We start from the raw sequence: 21,103 nt of genomic DNA on the forward strand, positions 1-21,103 counted from the left end.
AGGGCCGGGTGCCTGCTCGGTGGCCCCGGGACAGCAGAATTTTGGGGTCCCGGTGCTGGCTGCCGGCAGAGCCCCGGCGCTGGGCCGGGGATGCGTGGGACCCTCCCGCGGTGGGGTTGGGCTGCCCGGGGCAGGCGCTGCATCGTCAGCCCGGAGCCACCGGGGATCGCCCGGTACCGGCGGGGCGGGGCTGGGGAGCGGAGAAGGGCGGCACCGGAGCTGGGGGACCCTCTGCAGCCTGCGGGGTCGGACATACCGATAAGGGGGTCCCCGGGAGCCTGGAACGTTGTGAAAAACGCCAATCACTTGGTTTTTAAAATTTTAAACGTTTAATAATAATAAAATGGTTATAAAAATAGTAACACAATTAGAGTAATCAAATTTAGAGTTAGGACAATTACAAGACAATAAAAAGCAAAAAATTATAGACGTCCAGATGCTCTCGGACACTTAAGCCAGGACGAGCATGCCTTGTGAACTAAGGAATAACCTTAAAAGCAATAGCCTATTGCATATTCATGTATCTCATACATGATGCATAAATTCCTTGCAAATTAGGAACTTTTCTGGATTTTGTCAACTTCTTTCCCTTAATCCTGGTGCTTCCATAAAGATGGAGACAAGATGGAAGAATGTTTGTCTTTTCTGATAAGGAGGTTGTAACTCTTTATGTGCCCCAAGTCACCGCCATCCCTGTGTGAAGAGTTTATTGATTATCTCATCTCTTGCTTGGGCAAGTAAAAAAATCCTACATCGCAGAGTTTCTATTTTAATATTATGTTGTTACCTAAAACTCTATTTAACACACTACTTAAGAGAATGAATACAGCATAACTTTCTAACATTACACATATAGTATTCATTGTAACATTTGTGAAAAGCCAATCATAAAATAAGCATTCTACACAGAAAGTGTTGAAATGGTAAAACCAGTCAAAACCCCTTAGGAACTGGAAGGAAAACCAGAGGCAGTGGCAGCTAACACCTCAGAAACCCGTGGCTTTTGCTCCTCTCTTCGACCTGAGAGCTTCCTGGGCAGGGGCGACTCTTCCAATTGCACCAGCGTGGCCATGGCTGGGAAGGGCAGCGAGCAGATGGGTTGAGCTTCTCCTGCCAGCCCCTGAAGTGCCAGCTGTCATTTGTGTGCGCTGAGGATTCCGCTTCAGGCTCGGAGCTGGCGCAGCTGCTCCTGGGCGCTGCTCGCCCGCGGGCGCAGCGGTGCTGCAGCCGCTGTCCCGCACACAGGGAGGGCTCTGGAGCCTCCCAGGGCACCAAGGAGCGGAGCAGGGAACGTGCCGGGATCTGCTGCAGGACCGTGGGGCTGTGGGGGATCCTTCGGTCTCTTGGATGGGGCAGGGAGGGGGCAAATGGAATCAAGGTGAGACAGGATCAGGCAGCCCCACGCCAGGCAGCGTTTTCTCCTCTGAGAGCTCCTCTGAGCTGAGCGAGCTGGTGAATCCTGCGGAGCAAATGAGACCCGGGAGCGAGGGAAGGGCTGGCTGGGAAGGAGTCAGATAAACCCAGTGGGTATTTCCCTTTCCAAGGGGCTCCTGGGGAGACAAAGGAGACAATAAGGATTCCCCATCTCATGACATTCCCTTTTTTCCTTCAGTAGCCCTATTGCAGTCACTGCATACAAGAGTTTAGTTGATCCCTTTGATGCCAGGGAGCACCCAGAACTTGAACCTCGCTGGATCCAGCCCTGTCTGCCTATCACCAAGCAGAGGGAAAAGATAAAGAACCTGGGTGGGGGTGGAGCCAAAATGGCATTTTGCCACTTCTGATCTGCTCCCAGCTTTTGCAGCAGGGCACCAACCCCATATCTGCAAACCACTCCCTTTTGCAAGGCACACGTGGACCTCGCTGGTAGCTCAGGGCTCCTGAAGGGGCTGCTGCAGTTGGCAACTGGAGCTGTTGTTGAACTTTTCACATTGCTTACCCCCCCATCCAAATGCCATCAACTGTCTGAGGAAGGACACAAAAATATTACCCTGGAGGGGCCAAAAACTTGGAAAAGGATGAAAGAAATATTCTGATGATGACAATGACAAAAAAACACAATTTATTTTTGACAGCAAATGAGTTACACAGCCCTCCAGCCCTCACAGACTGGCAGGCCGAGTGGGGCCGTTTCCATGGCATGAGGAGCTGGCAGCCTGCAGAGAGAAACCAGAGAGCCACGGTCAGTCACAGAAGGCTCCTGTGCCCCTGTCCCACCACGGCCTGTGCCTGGGCCAGGCTGCTGTGTGCTCAGAGCCCAAACCTCCTGACCCATTCTCCGTTTTTAGAGAAGGACAGAGTGGTAAGCCACATTCCATCTCCTCTGCTGAAGCACAGCCCAGCAGCCTCCTCAGCAGCTGCAAGGGCGGGATGCCCGTGTGCCTGGTTTCCTGGCTCCCCGGCAGACCAGGGGTTAAACGTTGGGTGTCTCCTGGATTGTCCCCGGAAAGAGCCCATCTCTGCACCCAGCTACTTTTTTTCATTTGTAAATTAGGTCTTTCTTTCTCTTCCAGCTGTGGTTTCTCCAGCCCCGGCTGCAGCCACTGGCCATATAGAACTTTAAGAATCTTTTTCTACAAGCACAACTGACTTGATGTATATTTTACATAAGCACGAATTATTCCATAACATATATTACAATGGGGCTGCAGAGATACCCCTGCAGGTCCATGGGGATGCGGAGATCCCCTGCAGATCCATGGGGATGCAGAGATCCCCCCGCAGGTCCATGGGGATGCAGGGATCCCCTGCAGGTCCATGGGGATGCAGAGATCCCCTGCAGGTCCATGGGGATGCAGAGATCCCCCTGCAGGTCCATGGGGCTGCAGAGATCCCCTGCAGGTCCATGGGGATGCAGAGATCCCCTGCAGCCCCTGGAGGAGCCGGGCTGGAGCTCGGCGATGCCCGAGAGGAGGCTGTGAGCCCGCGGGCAGAGGGGCCCCGCTGGAGCAGCCTGTCCTGGCAGGACTGAGCCCGTGGCACAGTGACCCACGCTGCAGCACTCGGAGGGGGCTGTGCCCAGGGGATGGACTCCGCTCCGAGAAGTTCCTGGAGAAGTCTCGGCCGGGAGAGAGCGCAGGGTGCAGCAGGGAACGACTCCTGTCCCTGAGCAGAGGGAGAAGCCCCGGGGGATGAGCTGAGCATGGCCCCATTCCCTGTCTCCTGCCCTGCCGGGGGAGGAGGTGCAGCTGGGAGCAGGGAGGCGTGGGGAAAGCTGCATTTAAGGCTCTGCACTGACTTCTCCTTCTCCTGCTCCGAGTCTTTGGAGTTTTCTGCCAGAAATCTCTCCCCTGCCCCACTCACCCACAGGGCTTCGGGCAGGTTTCCCTTTTCGGGGGAAATCAAAGCGAAGCACTGATGCGCTAACGAGGGGCAGGAGAAGTGAGGCTCCTGGGCTTCCCGCAGAGGCGGAGGCACGGGAGGCGCAGGGCCGGGAAAGCCGTGGCGGGAGGCGCGGAGAAGTTTGTTTGTGTGGGCAGCTCAATCCCGGCTCGGGCCGGGCCCGTGCCGGGGCTGTTCCTCATCTCCGGCTTTCCCCTCACGCAGCCCGGGGGCGCCGAGAGCGCGGGGCGAGGCGGGGCCGTGCGCAGAGCCCGCCCCGAGCTCGCTGCCATTGGCCGCCGGTGCCGTCAGTCGCGGTTGCGGCGCGCTGATTGGTGGAGCGGGGCGCGGCGCGGCCCCGGCGGCGGGCTGAGGGCGGCCGTGGCCGCGCAGCGCCGCCATTGGCCGAGCGGCTGTGCGGGCCCGGCAGCGGCGGCAGCGGCCGGAGCGCGGTGAGGCGGCGGCGGCGGAGCTCGGAGGCGGCCCCGGCGCAGGTGGGAGCCGCGCTGGGCTCTGCGGGGGCTCGGGGCCGGCTGCGGGCGGAGGGGGCGGCAGGGGGCTCCGGCGGCTCGCCGGTGCCGTGTCCGGCCCGTGCCGGCCCCGGGCTGAGGGCGCTGCGGGAGCGGCTGCCCTCGGTCTCCTTCCCGCCGGGGCCGGGCAGGAGCCGCTGCCGGAGCAGCGCTGGCTCGGCCCGGCTGCTGTGGGTAGGACAGAGGGGCTGCCCCGCGGCCGGGAGCGGGCGGGGAAATTCCCGTCGCCGGAGGTTCGTGTGCCCGGGGGAGAGCGAGGAGTCCTGTCAAAGTGACTTTATTGCCGAGCAGGGGCAGAGGCCGTGGGGCATTTGCCGTGCGCTCTCTGCCGTGGCTGTAGCCCGCAGCCTCCTTTTTATCCTCATTTTCCCGGCCGCATCTCCCTCTGCCTTTGCCCACCGGCTGAGTTCCTTGGAAGGTTCCGACTTCCCGATGCGCCTGCTGCCTGTCCTCGTTAATGTGCACCCTCCTTTTGTAGAACAGCCGGTATTCATGGCTCTGTTAAGTCTTTGTGCTTCTCCTCGAAGTTCGGGAATGGAGTTGGACTTTGAGCAGCTCTCTGGGTCAATTTGTACCATTTATTGGAACTGATGGTTTCTCCCCTTATCTACAGGTGCCCGGCCCTATCTCCAGGCAGATTCACTCCTTGACTCTGTTTTGTTCTTCCCAGGCCCTCTTTGGTTTTGGGATTATTCTCGGTGCCCTCATTCCCTGTCCTTTTGTAGCCGTTTGTGGATCAGGAGGCCTGGCTGCCACCTGCATGCCCTGGCTCAGCTGCTGGATGAGCTGCACTGCCAAGGTGCGGAGCATGGTAAAAAGATGAGAGTTGCTGCAGCACAGAAGAGGAGAAGCAGCATTCCTTTAACCCCTGGTGTGCTGGGGAGCCAGGAAAGCGTGTCCCATTCTCATCCTTTCCATGTTTGGACCAATACATAAACTGCTCTCCTATTTCCTTTCTTATCTTTTTCAGCACTTTTCCTTTGTCATCTCTTTGCCAACAGCAGTTTGAGTAATTTAGTTTTCCACAAACTCCTGCTTTTTCTGCTAAGAGATAATCTGATCCCATCCCCTGGTGAAATGTTGTGTTCCTCATTTCAGTGGCTTGGTCGGCAGGAAGGTCAGGAGCTGGAGCTGTCTGGTTGGTCCTTATTCTGAGGACAGCTTGTAATCTAATGATGCCATTGAAATGATAAATGGGTTCTCTGTCTCCTTATTTGATTTTGTGAAAAACGCCAGTCACTTGGTTTTTAAAATGTTAGAAGTTTAATACTAGTAAAATGGTTATAAAAGTAGGAATACAATTAGACTAATAAAAATTTAGAGTTAGGACAATTGCAAGACATTAAAAAGCAAAGACTTGCAGATGTCCGGATGCTCTCTTGGGCACTTAAGCCACAACAACCATACCTTGTGAATAAAGGAATCACCCCTAAAAAAATACACTGTTGCATATTCATATATCCTTCATGGTTATGCATACATTTTATTTAAAACAAGTAACTCTGTCTGTTGTATGTCAGCTGTTTTTTTTAATCCCCACGGCATCCTCCGTTCTGAGCATGGCCTGAAGAAATTAACTTCTTCTAGTAAGAAATCCATAAATTGCTCTTGTCTGGAGAATTTAGGTGTTCCTTGAGCGAATTTAGGTGTTCTCATTCCTTAACCCCCCCCCCCCCACACACACACACACATGCATGTTTTCTCTTTTAACTACTAAAGCTTAATTTTATCTACAAAGCTACGTTTACCGTACTATTAAAATGTTCATACAGCACAAGTTATCAATATAACATAATACATATAGTAACTATCTGCACAGAGCCATATAACATGCATTTTTCACAAAATCATTTTGGTTCCCAGGGGCTGGTCCATGGTGTTGTAGGATTTGTTCTGGTGGCCGTTCATCTTTTCCCCATGTTTGGGCGCTCCCTCAAGCTGGGGCTGCATCAATTGACCATTTTTTTTCTTACTCCTTCATCATATACTTGAATTCCAACTGATTTCCCTGAACTTGTTCTAGCAAAACCCCCAGTGCTCTGATACACCCTGTACAGCACAGACAGTGACAGCAGATGTTGGAGTGGGCAGAGGGATGTTCCCCCCCTTATTTTAGTGAAGTTTTCCCAACATTCTCCATTTGCTGTTTCCCTTTGCAGCTTCAGCCATTTCTGTTGCAGAGTCAGAGATCCTCAGCATGGGCTCTGCCTTCAGCTGTGCAGATTCCATCCCTGCAAGCAGGCAGAGCTTGGGGTGAGGGGCAGAGGGAATCAGCCAATTCCTGCCCCAGGCAAGAAGAGCCAGGTACATTGTCCCCAGTTTGCCCCAGCAGTGTTAATTTGCATTTCTGAAGCTCCTCCTGGGTGCCTGGAATGCAGCTTCTCTTCCACAGCAGCCTTCAGCAGCCTCAGTTGTGCCCCCCCCACAACTGCTGCTTTTTTGTTTTCCTTCAAATCATCTATTTATTGTTTATGAGTTAAAGGGTCACCTTTAAATCTCATCTAGTTTTGAAAATTTTGAAAAACTCTAATCACTTGGTTTTTAAAATTTTAAAAGTTTAATAGTAATAAAATGGTTATAAAAATAATAATACAATTAGAGTTAGGACAATTACAAGACAAAAAGAGCAAAGAATTACGGATGTCCAGATGCTCTCGGACACTAAGTCAAGAAAAGCTTGACTTGTGAACAAAGGAATCACCCTTAAACCAAGACACTTGTTGCATATTCATACATTCTTCATGGTTATGCATACATTCTGTTCTAAACAAGAAACTCTGTTGTATGTCAACTGTTCCCTTTAATCCCCTGGCCTCTTCAAGTCTGAGCAAGGCCTGAAGAAATTAGCTTCTTCTGATCAGAAGCCATAAATTCCTCTCCTTTGGAAGATTTAGGTGTTCTTCAAAGGGAGCATCTCATTCCTAAAAAGAAAACTCCCCCCACATACATAATCTCTATTTTAACATAATGTTGTAACCTAAAACTACACTTAACACAATATGTAAGGGAATTAATACAGCATAACTTTCTAACATGACACATATAATATTCATTGTAACGTTTGCGAAAAGCCAATCATAAATATGCATTTTTCACAATCCCACCTCTTACTGCTCAAGCCAAATGATTTATAAAGAATATTTCCTGTCCTCTTGCATTCTTTGGACTCTGTTGGTAATCAAATAAAACATGGGATTAAACAAAGAAGAAATATTAAAACACTTGTAACACATAAAAGGAAGAATCCTAATTTCTTCCACCATCCCATTCTCAATACATTACCCCACCTGCTAGTTTTTAACGTTATTTTCCCATTTTTGGACTGATACCTGGGTCATAATTTTTTTCTGATATCCTTTGTTTTTTCCAGGATGACATCCTCATTGCCATCTATTTTCAACAATCTGTACACCCCATTCTTTAGCCAATAAATAGCGTAAAGCCAACCTATTTTAATGCACTGCAGGTGATGTTTGGCTTTGCAGACTCCATATTAATTCCAATGCCTGAGCAGCTTTGTTTATTATCTTCTCTATAACTGCTTGGAGTCATTTAATATGACTCAGGATATAATTTGGGGTTAACACAGAGCTAGACTGCTGTACTTGTTTTACCTTTTTTTTTACTAATTGTCTCTTTACCGAATCTTGGACTATATTTCTAAGATCAAATGTAAAACAAATCCATCTCTCTCCTTTTGGACATTCCATGCCCCAAGTATTACTACTTTTTCCTAAGTTCTTCGTAATGTGATAATTTTCCCCCTTTTTCCTGCAGATACTTAATTTGGACGGGTTATAACAGTGGCTGTTGACATGGGTGTGTGTAACAAAAAGGAACTTTGGTTTCTTTCCATGTGATACTTTCTGTAGCATTTGTGACACGATCTTGCTGCTATCTCAGAAGGGAAAAGACAACAAATGAGAGACAGAAACAGGAATGACAGAGGTCTGGCTTGGCTTATACCCCCACCTCCCCTGCCTGTGGGGTTGCTGCCCACAGCAGGTACGTGTGATCTTCTCGCTGGTGAGTACAGTGCTCAATCCAGGCTTGCCCTCTGTTTCCCTTGTCACTCCTTTTTTACTCATTTCCAGGCAAATTGTTTTTGACACCTTTTAACTGTGGTTTTCCACCATTCCTCAGGTATCTCTCAGTCCACAGGCATTGATAATCCCCATCTACAAAAGCAATTTATTACTTCAGTTTTTGAGGTCTTTCTGTATAGGGGATTGATTCAGTACTCAATACTTCTTGCCACGAGAACATAGATTTTGTGAGCTACAATGCCAATTATTCTCATAATTTAAACATTCACTTATAACCCAGCTGCCATGTCCAATATGGGGATGAATCAAATAAAGTATACAGCATAGTATTAATGGCAATTTCCCTTCTTGCCTGTACAAGCCACAGGCTAAGGCCAGACTATCAGAACTCTTTGACTCAAACACTCCCGATCCTCCTGTTTGAAGTGGCAGTGTTCCTCTGCCAAGGAGGTGTCGGAGGCGTCTCAGGGCTTATTCAGGCAGGGCTTAGAACCAGTGATGCAAGCTTTGCCTTATTTCTCAGTTAGGTGTTATTCTTTGTACCTGCCTTTGGTCATTTGGGTCTTCCCAAACCATTACCACCCAGTCCTGGTTGAAAGTCAATTTGGTATCACCCAGTTTTGATGTGATAGTCCATTCCTCACGTTTCTTCACAAATTCTTTTATTTTGCTGGCATGAATTCACCCTCTTTTCCATGGTTGGGATTGCTGCTTTAGTAGTACCTGGAAAGGACTTCTTAATAACACAGTGTTAAAAGAAAAACAATACTGCATTAACTTTCACCATTAGTTTTCTTCAAAACTTTCTGGGTTTAACTAAAAACTTTTTCTATAGCTGCTTCTTCTTCTTGTATCCAGCTGTGCTAATTGCTGCAGAGGCCAATTCTTCTTCTTGTGAGCTATAACTAGTTAAATAAAAAAAGACTAGCCCAAATTTAACACAAGATGTATCACATCTCTTGGTTTTTTGCTTTTTAGGCAACATCCAACTGTTTTAGTCTTACAGACCCATTCTTCAGAACAAAAGCCTCCTTTCCTTAACAACAAAAATCAGAAGGAAAAAAAAGAAGTTTTGTTTAAAAAAATAAAGCACATTGTGAGAGTCAGCTATCTCTGCTTTGATCTTATCTCTATTGGTGGTCCAGCTCTCCCTCTTTTTCACAGCTTTGCCTTTGACTGTACTTCCTCACTCCCCTCCCCTTGTTGTCACTCTGTCTAGCAGGAATGGGGGAGAACTTACAAATAGCTGCGGTATGGGAACTTTGGGGCGTATTTCACTCTTTCTCTTTCTCTCTCTTTCCCTTTCTCTCTCTTTCTCTTTTTCTCTCTTTTTCTCTCTTTTTCTCTCTTTTTCTCTCTTCTTCTCTCTTCTTCTCTCTTCTTCTCTCTTCTTCTCTCTTCTTCTCTCTTCTTCTCTCTTCTTCTCTCTTCTTCTCTCTTCTTCTCTCTTCTTCTCTCTTCTCTCTTCTTCTCTCTTCTCCCTTTCTCTCTCTTTCGCTCTCTTTTTCTCTCTTCACATTTCAACATCCACATTCCAATATCAGTCCACTTTCTAACATTAGTCCTACATCCTGGAGAGGTGAGTCTGCCAATCACCTCTCCCTCCTTTTTCAACTTCCTTACAAATTTAATTACTTTTGTTATGTGTGTTCTGCAGGCCTTTAATTCACGGCACCCTCCACCAAGGGCTACCAGCTACCCACAGCTGACAGTGCTAAAACTAAAGACTTATTTTGCTGTCACAATTTTCCATTCACAAGCTTGAAAGGGTTTAGGAACAAGGTAAACAAAAACTTACTTCTGAAGTGATCTTGCCTGCAATAAAAAATTTAAGGCAATGCTTGTTAGTGCAATATAATTTGCAAAGAAGCCAAGGTTTGATTTGGGAAGGGCATCTGAGGACACAGAGCATGAGTTTTACAAATCTATAATTTGAAGAGGGAATAGACAAAATGTGGATACAGTGGGGGAGACAGCAAGTAAGGAATTTATCTCTGCAATACTCTCTTTTTGACTGCCAGGAGACACTCTCTGAAGAGGTTCTTACAGTACAAACAATAACTGGATGGGAAGAGGCACTCTTGAATTTAAGCTTTGGTGTCAAAGTAGGAAACTGCCCCTGAGCACTGCAGTGCTGGAGCACCCTGCCTGCAAACTCACCAGAGGCAAGCCACTGCTGCCACGCTGCAGGGCTGCCTGCAGCACAGAGGGAACCATGGCCAAGCCCTCCCTGCAGGCCTGGGCAATCCACACAAGGAATCACAATTGCTTCATAGCTCTCTAACTCATTCAGGAAATAGGAAACTGTAGTAAACAGAGATCTCCCTCACCATCTTTTTCATATGTGTGTGTCACACACCCACTGTGATGCTGGAAGTAACAAATTGTTTACATTAGAAGATACTGAAACTTTTTCTTCATCTAGCTTTGTAGTTTCCCTTTTCTATATGTAGCCACCTTCCATTGTGGGAAAAAATGAGCCCTATTTTTTTACAAGTGTTTTGTATGCACAATTTTATTTGCTGTTCTAGATACACTGCAAGTAGTTAGCACTTCCAGAAAAACTAGCAAACAAACAAAACAAAAAAACTAAGAAAGCAAAACACATTTGGGTACATGAAAAAGGACTGGTTGGAAGGAAAATTGTTTCTCATTGACCTACCAAGCAGTTGGTGTTACCTTTAGTTTAACTTTACACACTGAGAACATGATTGAACAGTCTGCATTGACTCAAATTAATAGCAGGTTTTGCTATGTTACAGGTGTAAACTAGTTTTTCAATCCTAGAGTACAATAAGTTATGTATTTCAAGATAAAAATCACAATGCAAATTGGAAGAAATTTAGTACTGCATGAGGTGTGCACACAATTAATTTACCTCTAGAAGTCAGTTTATGACTTTCCTCTACTAGGATTGCAGTAGCTGCTATAGCTTGAATACACACTGGCCAGCCTTGATTTACTGGATCCCACATCTTTGATAAATAAGCCATGGGTCTCTTTACTCCTCCCCACTCTTGAAACAAAACCCTATGAGCTACCCCCTTTTTTTCATTTACATACAAATGAAAGGGTGTTGCTAGTGAAGGTGAGCTTAAAGTTGATATTGGGGCTAGTTTTAACTTCTTTTTTCTTAATTTTTCATTATCCTTTTTGATCCATTTTATATCATCTCCCTCTGTCACTTTTTTTTATTCAAAAATTTTACTGCCTGTGTATATCCTTCAATCCACAATCTATAATATCCCAATAATCTGAGTATCTTTCTGATTTCCCCCTTTGAAGAGGGAGGGGGAAGGGATAGAATCCCTGTGTTTCAGTCTGGGTTGAGCTTCCAACTACCCTTACTAAGCAAGTGTCCAAGATATTTTACCTCTGATTCTACAAATTGCAGCTTCCCTTTTGATACCCTTAATCCTTTTTCCCCAAGAAAATTCAAAAGCTTTATAGTAGCCTCTCTAACTTCAGCTTCAGCTTCCCCAGAAAGTAAAAGATTATCCACATATTGGATAATTTGTATTCCAGGGGGAGTGGGGAAAGTTTGTAGTATTGTTTCTAAAGCTTGTCCAAATAAGTTTGGGGATTCTGTAAGCCCCTGTGGTAGTTTTGTCCATCTTAATTGCTGTTTTCTCCCAGTTAGTGGGTCCTTCCATTCAAAAGCAAAGATAACTTGCTCTCCTGGGCTAATGGGCAAGCCCAAAAGGCATCTTTAAGGTCCACTACACTAAACCACTGATGCTGGGGAGGAACTTTACTGAAAAGAGTATAAGGATTTGGTACCACTGGATAGCGGGTCTGAGTTCCTTTGTTAACCTCCCTTAAGGCTTGTACCAGTCTATAGCTCCCGTCAGGCTTCTTTACTGGGAGTATTGGGGTATTATGGGGAGACATACAAGGTTCTAATGTCCCATCCTTTGTTAGTCCTTCTATTACTGGCTTTAAACATTCCCGTCCTTCTAAAGATACAGGATAGTGCCGTACATGTATGGGACAATTTTTTTTTCCTCAGTTGTAATCTTTATGGGGTCAATATTTAATCTTCCCCTATTTCCCTCCCCAGCCCAAACTTCCTTGTTAATTCTTCTTCCATCCTCCTGGCCTAGTTTTAAAAGTCTAGCTGTCATCTTCCCATCTTCTGGAACAACCCCTATTCCTAATTTCACCTGTAAATCTTCTCCCAATAAATTGCTACCTGCCACTGGGACCAAGAAAACATCCCTCATCCAAAATTTAGTTTCTCCTTCTATTACCACATTTTTAATAACGGGTACTGTGAAACTCTCTCCTTTTGCTCCTGTTACTATTACGGTATCTTTGCTTACACTATAACCTTTTGGAATATTTAAGAGAAAGGTTAATTCTGCCCCTGTGTCTACCACAAATTCCAATTCTTCTTCTTGGGGACCCACTCTTAAAATTATCTCAGCATTCCCCACCTGGACCCACCTGCGCCCCCCCTCGGCCCCATGGCCCCGCGAGGGGAATTTGGGGAGGTGGGAGTGGGGCAGCGCCAAGGCCGGGCCCCCCCGCGCTGTCCTGGCGGGAGCGGCTGCAGTGGGGACCGAGTGCGGGCGGGAGCGGCCGAGAGCCCAGCGCTGCCCCAGCCCGACCTGCCCCAGCTCCATCCCTGCCCCTGCGCTGGGATGCTGTGGGTGTGGGGGGAAGAGGCAGCCGGCAGTGGGTGCTGGGCCTGGGGGCAGGAGGAGAAGGGAAGGAGAAGCAGGCTTGAGGAACAGAATGGTCTAAAGATGCAGGTGGCAGGAGAGAGTGGGATTGTGCAGGAGAAGGAGGAATAGCAGGAGGAAGAGGAGTGTGAGGAAGAGTAGAGACACAGGAGGAGGAGGAGGAGCAGAAAGAGGAAGCAGCAGAAGGTTCCACCCCTCCCTGTGTCTGCAGCCTCCCCCCAGCCCAGGAGTGCTGCTCTCTCCACATGCAGCAGGTGACTGTGGAGGGGAATCCACGATTTTCACAGGGTGAATCTTGGTGTTTCTGAGCTTGCTTGGGCTAAATGTTGGTGCTTTGGTTTTATGTGGCAGCTGAATCTTTATTTTTGGGGTAGGTTTTTGCTGACTTGTGATGTTTGGGGAGTTTTTGTTCTGTGTCTTGAAATTTGTGAGATTTGATTTTTGGGCTGAATCTTGGTGTTTTAGAGGTTCTTACAGATACGAGATTCCCAATGACTTCCTGAGATGAACTTGGGCAAGGAGGAACCCCCAGTCCAAGGAGCTCTTCTCTTGTTTTTTTCCCTCAAACCAGGATTTTTAATTCCGTGAGCGTGGCTGGATGGAGGAGGAGGAAAAGCCCCGGAGATGCTGCAGGAGGAGGAGCTGCAAACCCAGCCCAGGGAGCTGTGGGGAGGAAAGAGCCCCCCTGAGCCAGGAAGGCGGGTGGAGATCCAGCCAGAGCTCAGAGCTGGTGGAGAAGCCTCATGGCAGGGAGAAGCCCCACAAGTGTTTGGAATGTGGGAAGGGTTTTAGCCAGAGATCCAACCTGATCAAACACCAGAGGATCCACACTGGGGAGAGGCCCTACGAGTGTGGGAAGTGTGGGAAGGGCTTCAGAGACAGGTCTGGCCTGATGATGCACCAGGTGCTCCACACTGGGGAACGGCCCTACGAGTGCTTGGAATGTGGGAAGAGCTTTGGGTGGAGCTCTGCTTTGAGAAGACACCAGCGCATCCACACTGGGGAGAGGCCCTACGAGTGTCCCCAGTGTGGGAACAGGTTTCGGACCAGCTCCAGTGTGCTCCTACATGAGCGGAGTCACACAGAGGAGAGGCCCTACCGCTGCCCCGACTGCGGGAAGGGCTTCAAGCACAACTCCGACCTCACCGTGCACCGGCGCATCCACACCGTACAGAGCTCAGCCTTGACCCAACACCAACGGAGGCACCACTAAGGGAAGCCCTGTGAGTGCCCCGAGTGAGGGAAGAGCTTGGAGTGAGGGAAGAGAGTGAGGGAAGAGCTTGGAGTGAGGGAAGAGAGTGAGGGAAGAGCTTGGTGTGCTGCTGCAGCTCCATCCCCCATGGGAGGATCCGGGCTGGATGATCCCCAGTGACCCCCGTTGGGCAGAGCCCTGGTACCCCGGTATGGGGAATAAAACAGAGAGTAAAGCAATGGAGCTGATAAAGGGGCCCGATATCTGAGGCCTGACTGAGCAGAAACTGTGGGAGACACAGACACACTTGAAGTCTCCCTAAGCAAGAAGAGGGGACAGTGGGGGGTGGCAAGGGTATGACAGAGGGGATGAGGGGGTGACAAAGGGACAGAGGGGACAGCAGAGCCCTCCAGGGAGGGGACAAAGCAGACCCTGGGAGGACACTGGGGCCACCACAGGAGGCCACAAGTGCCACCAGGTCTGTGACACCTCCCCTGTCCCTTCCCCAGGTGTCCCCGTATCAGCTGGAGTCATGGGTGAACGTGGTGGCCACCCTGGGTGAGGTGGCAGCCACCGTGACCGGGTTACAGAGGGACGAGCAGCAGCTCATGTCCCCAGAGTCCCTGCACGGGAACCTGAGGAACTTTACCTGGAGTCTCGGTGAGACCCTGGAGCAGGGCGGTGTCACCTCCCTGGGCCACCGTGGTGTCCCCTCCCTGGGCCAGGCCCTGGCCGTGCTTGGGGCCACCCCAGGGGCCACCTGGGCCGATGTGAGAGCTGTGTCTGGGCCTGGCAGGAGTTGGTGGTCAGGCTTGAGGACAGCCGGGCCCTGCTGGCCTGGGATGCCACCGAGCTCCGCGACGCCCGCTGGGACGCGGCCATCGCTGCCATCCGGGCCGGGGACCTGCAGAACGTGGCCACCCGCAGGAGGACAGCTGGGAGCAGCCTGGTGGCCACAGCCCAGCAGCTGAAGGTGGCCCTGGGCAGGGAAAAGAGGGCCTCGGCAGGGCCACGCACAAGGCCCAGGTGGCTGCGGCCACCAACGAGGCCGTGGGAGAGGCCGTGGTGGCCAGCAGCCAAGCCATGGTGGCCACCAGAAGGGGACATTGGGCACAGGTGGCCCTGGGGCCGCTGGAGCGCTTGGTGGAAGAGTGTGAAGGAGGCAGGTGGTTCCCCGAGGAGCTGCAGCGCCGGCTCGGGGACATCGAGGCCATCCTGGAGAGGACAAAGAAGGCGTCCCCCGATGTCCCTGAGGCCTTGGTGGCCAAAGTGGCCGAGTTTGAGCAGCTGTGGGATGCCAGTGCCTGCCTGGGCAAGGATCACCTGCTGGGGACACTTGGGGACATCCACGACCTCCTCTTGAGTCCCTGTGGTGGCTCCGGCGGCCCTGGTGGCCCCAGCAGGCGCGCCCTGGCCCAGCGGTGCCAAAAAGCCGTGGAGGATCTCCCGAGGCTGCTGCAGCGATGGCACCGCTCTGATGGCATCAGGGACAGTGACATCCTGGTGGGCAGTGCTGGCATCACCAGTCCCCTCCTCGCGCGGGATCTGAGACCAATTCGGAGAATTTTCTGGGAATTTTCATGGGCATTGTCCCACATGCTGATGGGAGTTTCTGGGATGACGTTACCAGCCGCACCTGGGGCCATTCTGAGAGCACTCAGAAGGCTTTTGCATTTTCCTGTTTTTTCTGTTGGGTTTGGCATTTCTCTATTGCCTTTTGCAGGTTCCTATTGACCCCCAGCATTTTGCTCAGGTGCTCATACTGATATTAATTATTGATAATTCCTTGCAGCTGCTCGCTGGCACAATAAAATCTCAGAGTTTGCATGGACAAGTCCAAGGCAGTGTGAGCTTTCTGCCAGGATTTGGGAATCCTTTACGAATCCAATTCTCACATCCCTGGGCCCCCCCGTTCCCGGCGCTGTTCCCGGGGGTCCCGCGGCTCTGGGGGGTCAAAGGGGAGGGGGAGGAACCCCCGTGATGGGTGGGGGGCACAAAGGGGGGTCCGGGCCCGGTGCTCGGGGGGGTCGGGGGCACTGAAGGGGTGCGGGTGCGGTTTTTGGGGGGTCCCGGTGCTCGGTGAGGGGGGGTCAGTGCTCAGCAGCGGGGGCTGTCCAGGGACCCCCCCGGCCCCCCCAAATCCCAGCCGGGTGTGAAAAACAAAGTTCACTAAGGGATTACTAAACAAAGTTTAATCAGGGATAAAAAAGGGTTTTGGGGCTGGCCAAAGAACTCGCCCTCAACTTAACCCTTCGTTCTCCGGATCCGGTTCCACTGCAGGGCCAGGAACACACTCCTGAGTTTTGACATTATTCAAACACTCCCGGGACGTTTGGGTGTCCCAGGAACTCGTGTTTGGGTCTCACCTCTGACTTGTCTGCAGGACATTCTGTAGATTAAGTCTATATTTTTGATTTCTTCTCATGGTTCCACCCTGTTGTTTCAGGCCCCCTGATAAATTCATAAATTCTTCTGAGCTTTGTGTCACTGGTATCACCTGGTGAGGCTGGTCCACAGATGTGGGAAACAACTGAATTGTTTTACACCTGAGTCAGTCACACAAAAGCACTTTAACATTACATAGTCTCTATTCCAGTATTTATTATTGATCTATTTAATGTTTATCTATTTTTAATATATTAAGGCCTATGATATAATATCTGTTTATTACTCTAGCAGTAAATTTGTTATATGCTGCACACATAAACGGATTGATTTTATTGTACCAGCGAGCAGCTGCAAGGAATTATCAGTAATCAATATCAATATCAAGTACCACAGTAAAATCCTCGTGCTCAATAACAACGTGCAGAAGGCAATACAGAATTTCAAAAGCTGATTATTCTATTGTCATTTATAACCCGGCTCTGCTGCAAGGCACCGAGGGGCTCATTCAGCCCCTGACCCACCGCCACCCCCATCAGTGTCCCCAGAGCGTCCTCAGAATGTCCCCAAGTGTCCCCAGTGACGTCACCCCAGGAATTCCCATCAGCATTTGGAACAATCGCAATGAAAATTCCCAGAAAATTCCCCGAATTCATCTCAAATCCAGTATGGTTTGGGGAGAGGGGAGAAGTGACAGCAGCGATGTCCCTGATGATGTCACCGTCCCCGATGACGTCACAGCGGTGACATCGCTGTCCCTGCAGCAGCCTCGGGATGTCCTCTGTGAAAAATGCATATTTTATGGTTGGCTTTTTGCAGGTATTAAATTGAATAGGATTTGCATTATGTTACATTGATTAGTAGTGCTGTATTAACATTTTAATGGTAGGGTAAATGCAGATTTGTGGTTAAAATGGAGCTTTTGTGGTTAAAACAGAAACTCTGTGCGTGGGAAGAAAGGAATGAGGTACTTGCACCGGGACGGCAGCCGCAGGACACCGAAATCTTGCAGAGAAAAAGAATTTACAGCTTATTGTAAATGCAGGCGAGCCGGGGGGAAGAAATGATGATGCCTGACTCCAGCTCAAGAAGGATGAATGGTTTCTTTATTAGAACTATACTAATATACGTAAATATACTGTTTAATATACTAAAACTACAAACCTGCTTTTTCTATTAATATATTGTTTAAAGGAGATACTAAAACTACAAACTGCTTTTTCTAACTCCCAAATGTAACTCCTCACAACTCGTGACCCTCTCTGAGATTCCAGCCCCAGGTGGGTTGGATTGGCCCCAGGCTCAAACGATCCTCACCAGAACCCAACCCAGCAACCACCCCACAACAATTTGGGTAACAAATCGTTAAACAATTCTCCAAACACGTTCCACATACTAAAACAAGGAGCAGAAACAGAAATTGTTTTCTCTTTCGTTTCCCTCTGTGCTCCTCTGTGGAAAATGCTGGGAGGCAGAGCAATGTGCTGACACAAGGGCTCCCTGATTAAAGGAAATTCACTCTCCGTGCCCCGCTCAGCCCTGCGGGCGCCGCGGGATTGAGAAGAGGCTGCCACTGCTCCGGGCTCTGTGGCTGGACAGGATTGATGCATCATGCATGAGATCGATGAATATGCAACAGGCTGCTGCTTTTGGGTTATTCCTTGTTCAAGGCGTGGTTTTGGCAGCTCAGTGCCCGAACCATCCGGACGTCCGTAATCCCTCGCTTTTTATTGTCTTGTCACTGTCCTGACCTCATTGTCCACATTCTTATTACTCTGATTTTATCGCTGTTTTTTTACTAACTGTTTTATTACTAATAAACCTTTACAATTTTAAAAACCAACTGACTGGTGTTTTCCACAGTGCCCAAAAACATCCAGATGTCCAAAATTCTTCACTTTTTATTGTCTTGTCATCGTCCTGACCCTCATTGTCCAGATTCTTATTGCTCCGATTTCATTGCTATTTTTATAACTATTTTGTTACTAATTAACTTTTTGAATTTGTAAATTTTTAAATTTCAAAAACCAGCGAGTGGTGCTTTTCACAGTGCCCAAGAACTCCTGGATGTCCAAAATTCATTTTTTATCATCTTGTGGTGTTCTCATCCTCATTGTCCACATTTTTATTACTCTGATTTTATTTACTTTTTTTTTTTACTCACTATTTTATTACTAATAAACTTTTAAAATTTAAAAAACAACTGATTGTTATTTTCCACAGTGCCCAAAAACTCCTGGATGTCTGAAATTCTTAATTTTTTATTGTCTCATGGTGCCTGACCCTCGCTATCCACATTTTATTACTCTGATTTTATTTTTAAATTTTATTTTATTTTATTTCTTATTATTTTATTTTTATTTTTATATGTCTTAATAATTGTTTTATTACTAAGAAACTTTTAAAATTTCAGAAACAACTGATCTGTGTTTTCACAGTGCCCAAAAGCTCCTGGATGTCCAAAATTCTTCATTTTTTATCATCTCGTGGTGCTTTGACCCTCATTGTCCAAATTTTTATTACTCCTCTTTATTGCTATTTTTATAACTATTCTATTACTAATTAACTTGTTTGAATCAGTAATTTTAAAAATATTTTAAAGAACCAGACTGGCATTTTTCACGGTGCCCAAAAACATCCGGGCATTCGAAATTATTTTCTTTTTATCGCCTTGTGGTGGCCTAAATGTCATTGTCCAGATTTTGATAACTCTGATTTTATTTTGTATTTTAATTTTATTATTTTTATTATTTTAATTTTTTATTTTATATTTTTAATAACTATTTTATTATTAATAAACTTTTAACATTTCAAGAACAACTGATCGGTGTTTTCACAGTGCCCAAGAACTCCTGGGTGTCCAAAATTCTTCATTTTTTATCATCTTGTGGTGTCCTGACTCTCATTGTCCACATTTTTATTGCTCCGATTTCATCGCTATTATAATTATTATTTCATTACTAATTAACTTGTTTAGTTATTTATTACTAACTAACTTGTGTAATAATTAGTTTATTATTAATTAACTTGTGTAATTAGTGATTAGTTTGTGATTTTACAGACCTGCGATCGGCGCTTTCAGAGCTCGCGGCGAGCGGGAAACGTTACACGGGAACGAGCTTTGGATCGATTCCTGTGTGATACCTATCAATAATCAATAATCAGTAACTAATGCTGGATCGATTCCTGTGGATTGCTCAATAATCAATAATTAATAACTAATACTGGAACTATTAATTTGTGATATTGATTAATTAATAATAAATAATTGACATTGGATTGATTCCTCTGTAGCATTGATTAATAATAAATAATAATGAAGAGTGGATAAAAGTTTCTGTAATATCGAGTGATTAATAATTAATAATTACTAATATCTAATAATATAGATTGATTCCTTTGTGATATTGATTAATAATTTATAATTTATATTGGATTATTTTATTTTTAACATTGATTAACACTATTGGATTTGTTACTTTGTAATATTAATAATAATTAATAATATAGGATTGATTTCCTTGTAATATTGATTAATAATAAATAACTAATAACATAGGATTAATTTATGTGTAATATTGATTCTTAATAATCAATAATTAATAATTAATTTTGGATAGATTTCTTTGTAATATTGATTAATTAATCCTTAATAATTAATAATAGATCAACTTATTTTTAGTGTTGATTAATTAATAATCAATAGTTGATATCGGATAAATTTATTTGTAATGGTTAATAATTAATAATCAATTATCAATAATCAATAAATAATATTGGATTGATTTCTTTGTAATATTGTGAAAAATGCCGATTGAATGATGCACTGCTATTGATTATTGATAACTCCCTGCTATTGATTATTGATAACACCCTGCTATTGATTATTGATAATCTGCTATCGATTATTGATAACTCACTGCTATTGATTATTGATAACTCACTGCTATTGATTATTGATAATCTGCTATTATTGATAACTCCCTGCTATTGATCATTGATAACTCCCTGCTATTGATTATTGATAATCTGCTATTGATTATTGACAACTCACTGCTATTGATTATTGATAATCTGCTATTGATTTTTTATAACTCACTGCTATTGATTATTGATAATCCACTATTGATTATTGATAACTCACTATTGATTATTGATAACTCCCTACTATTGATCATTGCTAACTCTCTGCTATTGATTTGGATGTGTGGACATGAAGGAACAATGGGAAAGGAAATCTCCTTTTTTTTCCTTTTTTCCCCCATTTTTTTCTCCTTTTTTTGCCCCTCTCTCTCCCGTGACAAAAGCGAAGATTTGCTGAAAAATCGATAAAATGGGAAACAGAACTTTTTAAAAATTGCTTTTTAAAAAAAATCCAGTGAACAATTGGAGCTGGGTAATTGGTTCTCTAATGACTTTAAATTCGTGCTTTGGGTTTTTTAATCAATGCTTTAAAAAAGAACCTTAAAATCCAAACTGGAACAAACTCCCCAAGTGTCACCAACCCCACCGGTGTCCCCAATGTCCCCAAACTCCCCAAATGTCCCCAAACCTCCCCAAATGTCCCCAAACTCCCCAAATGTCTCCAAACATCCCCAGATGTCCCCAAACCTCCCCAGACCTCCCCAAATGTCCACCAGGGCCATCCCTGCCATGTTCTCCACGCTGGGCCTGGTGGCACCTGTGGGGACATTGGGGACGCGTCACCGACACGCCCGGGTGGCACCGACACCCCTGGGTGGCACCAAGCCCGTCCTGGTGGCACTGGCCACCCCCCGATGTCCCCAGCTCTGCTCCTGATGTCCCTTAGGAGATCCCAGTCCTGTCCCCAGTGTCCCAAACCCCATCCCCGGTGTCCCCAACCCCATCCCAGCTGTCCCCAACCCCATTCCTGATGTCCCCAACCCTGTCCCCAGTGTCCCCAGGCATCTCTGCTGTCCCAAG

At 46.9% G+C, this 21,103-nt stretch overlaps 1 protein-coding gene across 1 annotated transcript; it reads left to right on the forward strand.

Annotated features, from left to right (window-relative positions):
* The first annotated feature begins 3,718 nt into the window (after positions 1 to 3,718).
* Positions 3,719 to 15,151, forward strand: LOC146763997 (uncharacterized). The gene is made up of 2 exons (XM_085565655.1): positions 3,719 to 3,815; positions 13,154 to 15,151. The coding sequence occupies exon 2, from the start codon at positions 13,181 to 13,183 to the stop codon at positions 13,793 to 13,795; it is 615 nt and encodes a 204-aa protein (XP_085421781.1). The 5' UTR covers positions 3,719 to 3,815; positions 13,154 to 13,180; the 3' UTR covers positions 13,796 to 15,151.
* Positions 15,152 to 21,103: the final 5,952 nt, after the last annotated feature.

This window comes from Lonchura striata, chromosome 36, assembly GCF_050655825.1.
Source record: "Lonchura striata isolate lonStrDom1 chromosome 36, ASM5065582v1, whole genome shotgun sequence".
Lineage (NCBI taxonomy): Eukaryota > Metazoa > Chordata > Aves > Passeriformes > Estrildidae > Lonchura > Lonchura striata.

Coding starts and splice junctions, on each gene's coding strand:
- LOC146763997 (XM_085565655.1), top strand. CDS start 13,181: ATGGAGGAGGAGGAAAAGCCCCGGAGATGCTGCAGGAGGAGGAGCTGC.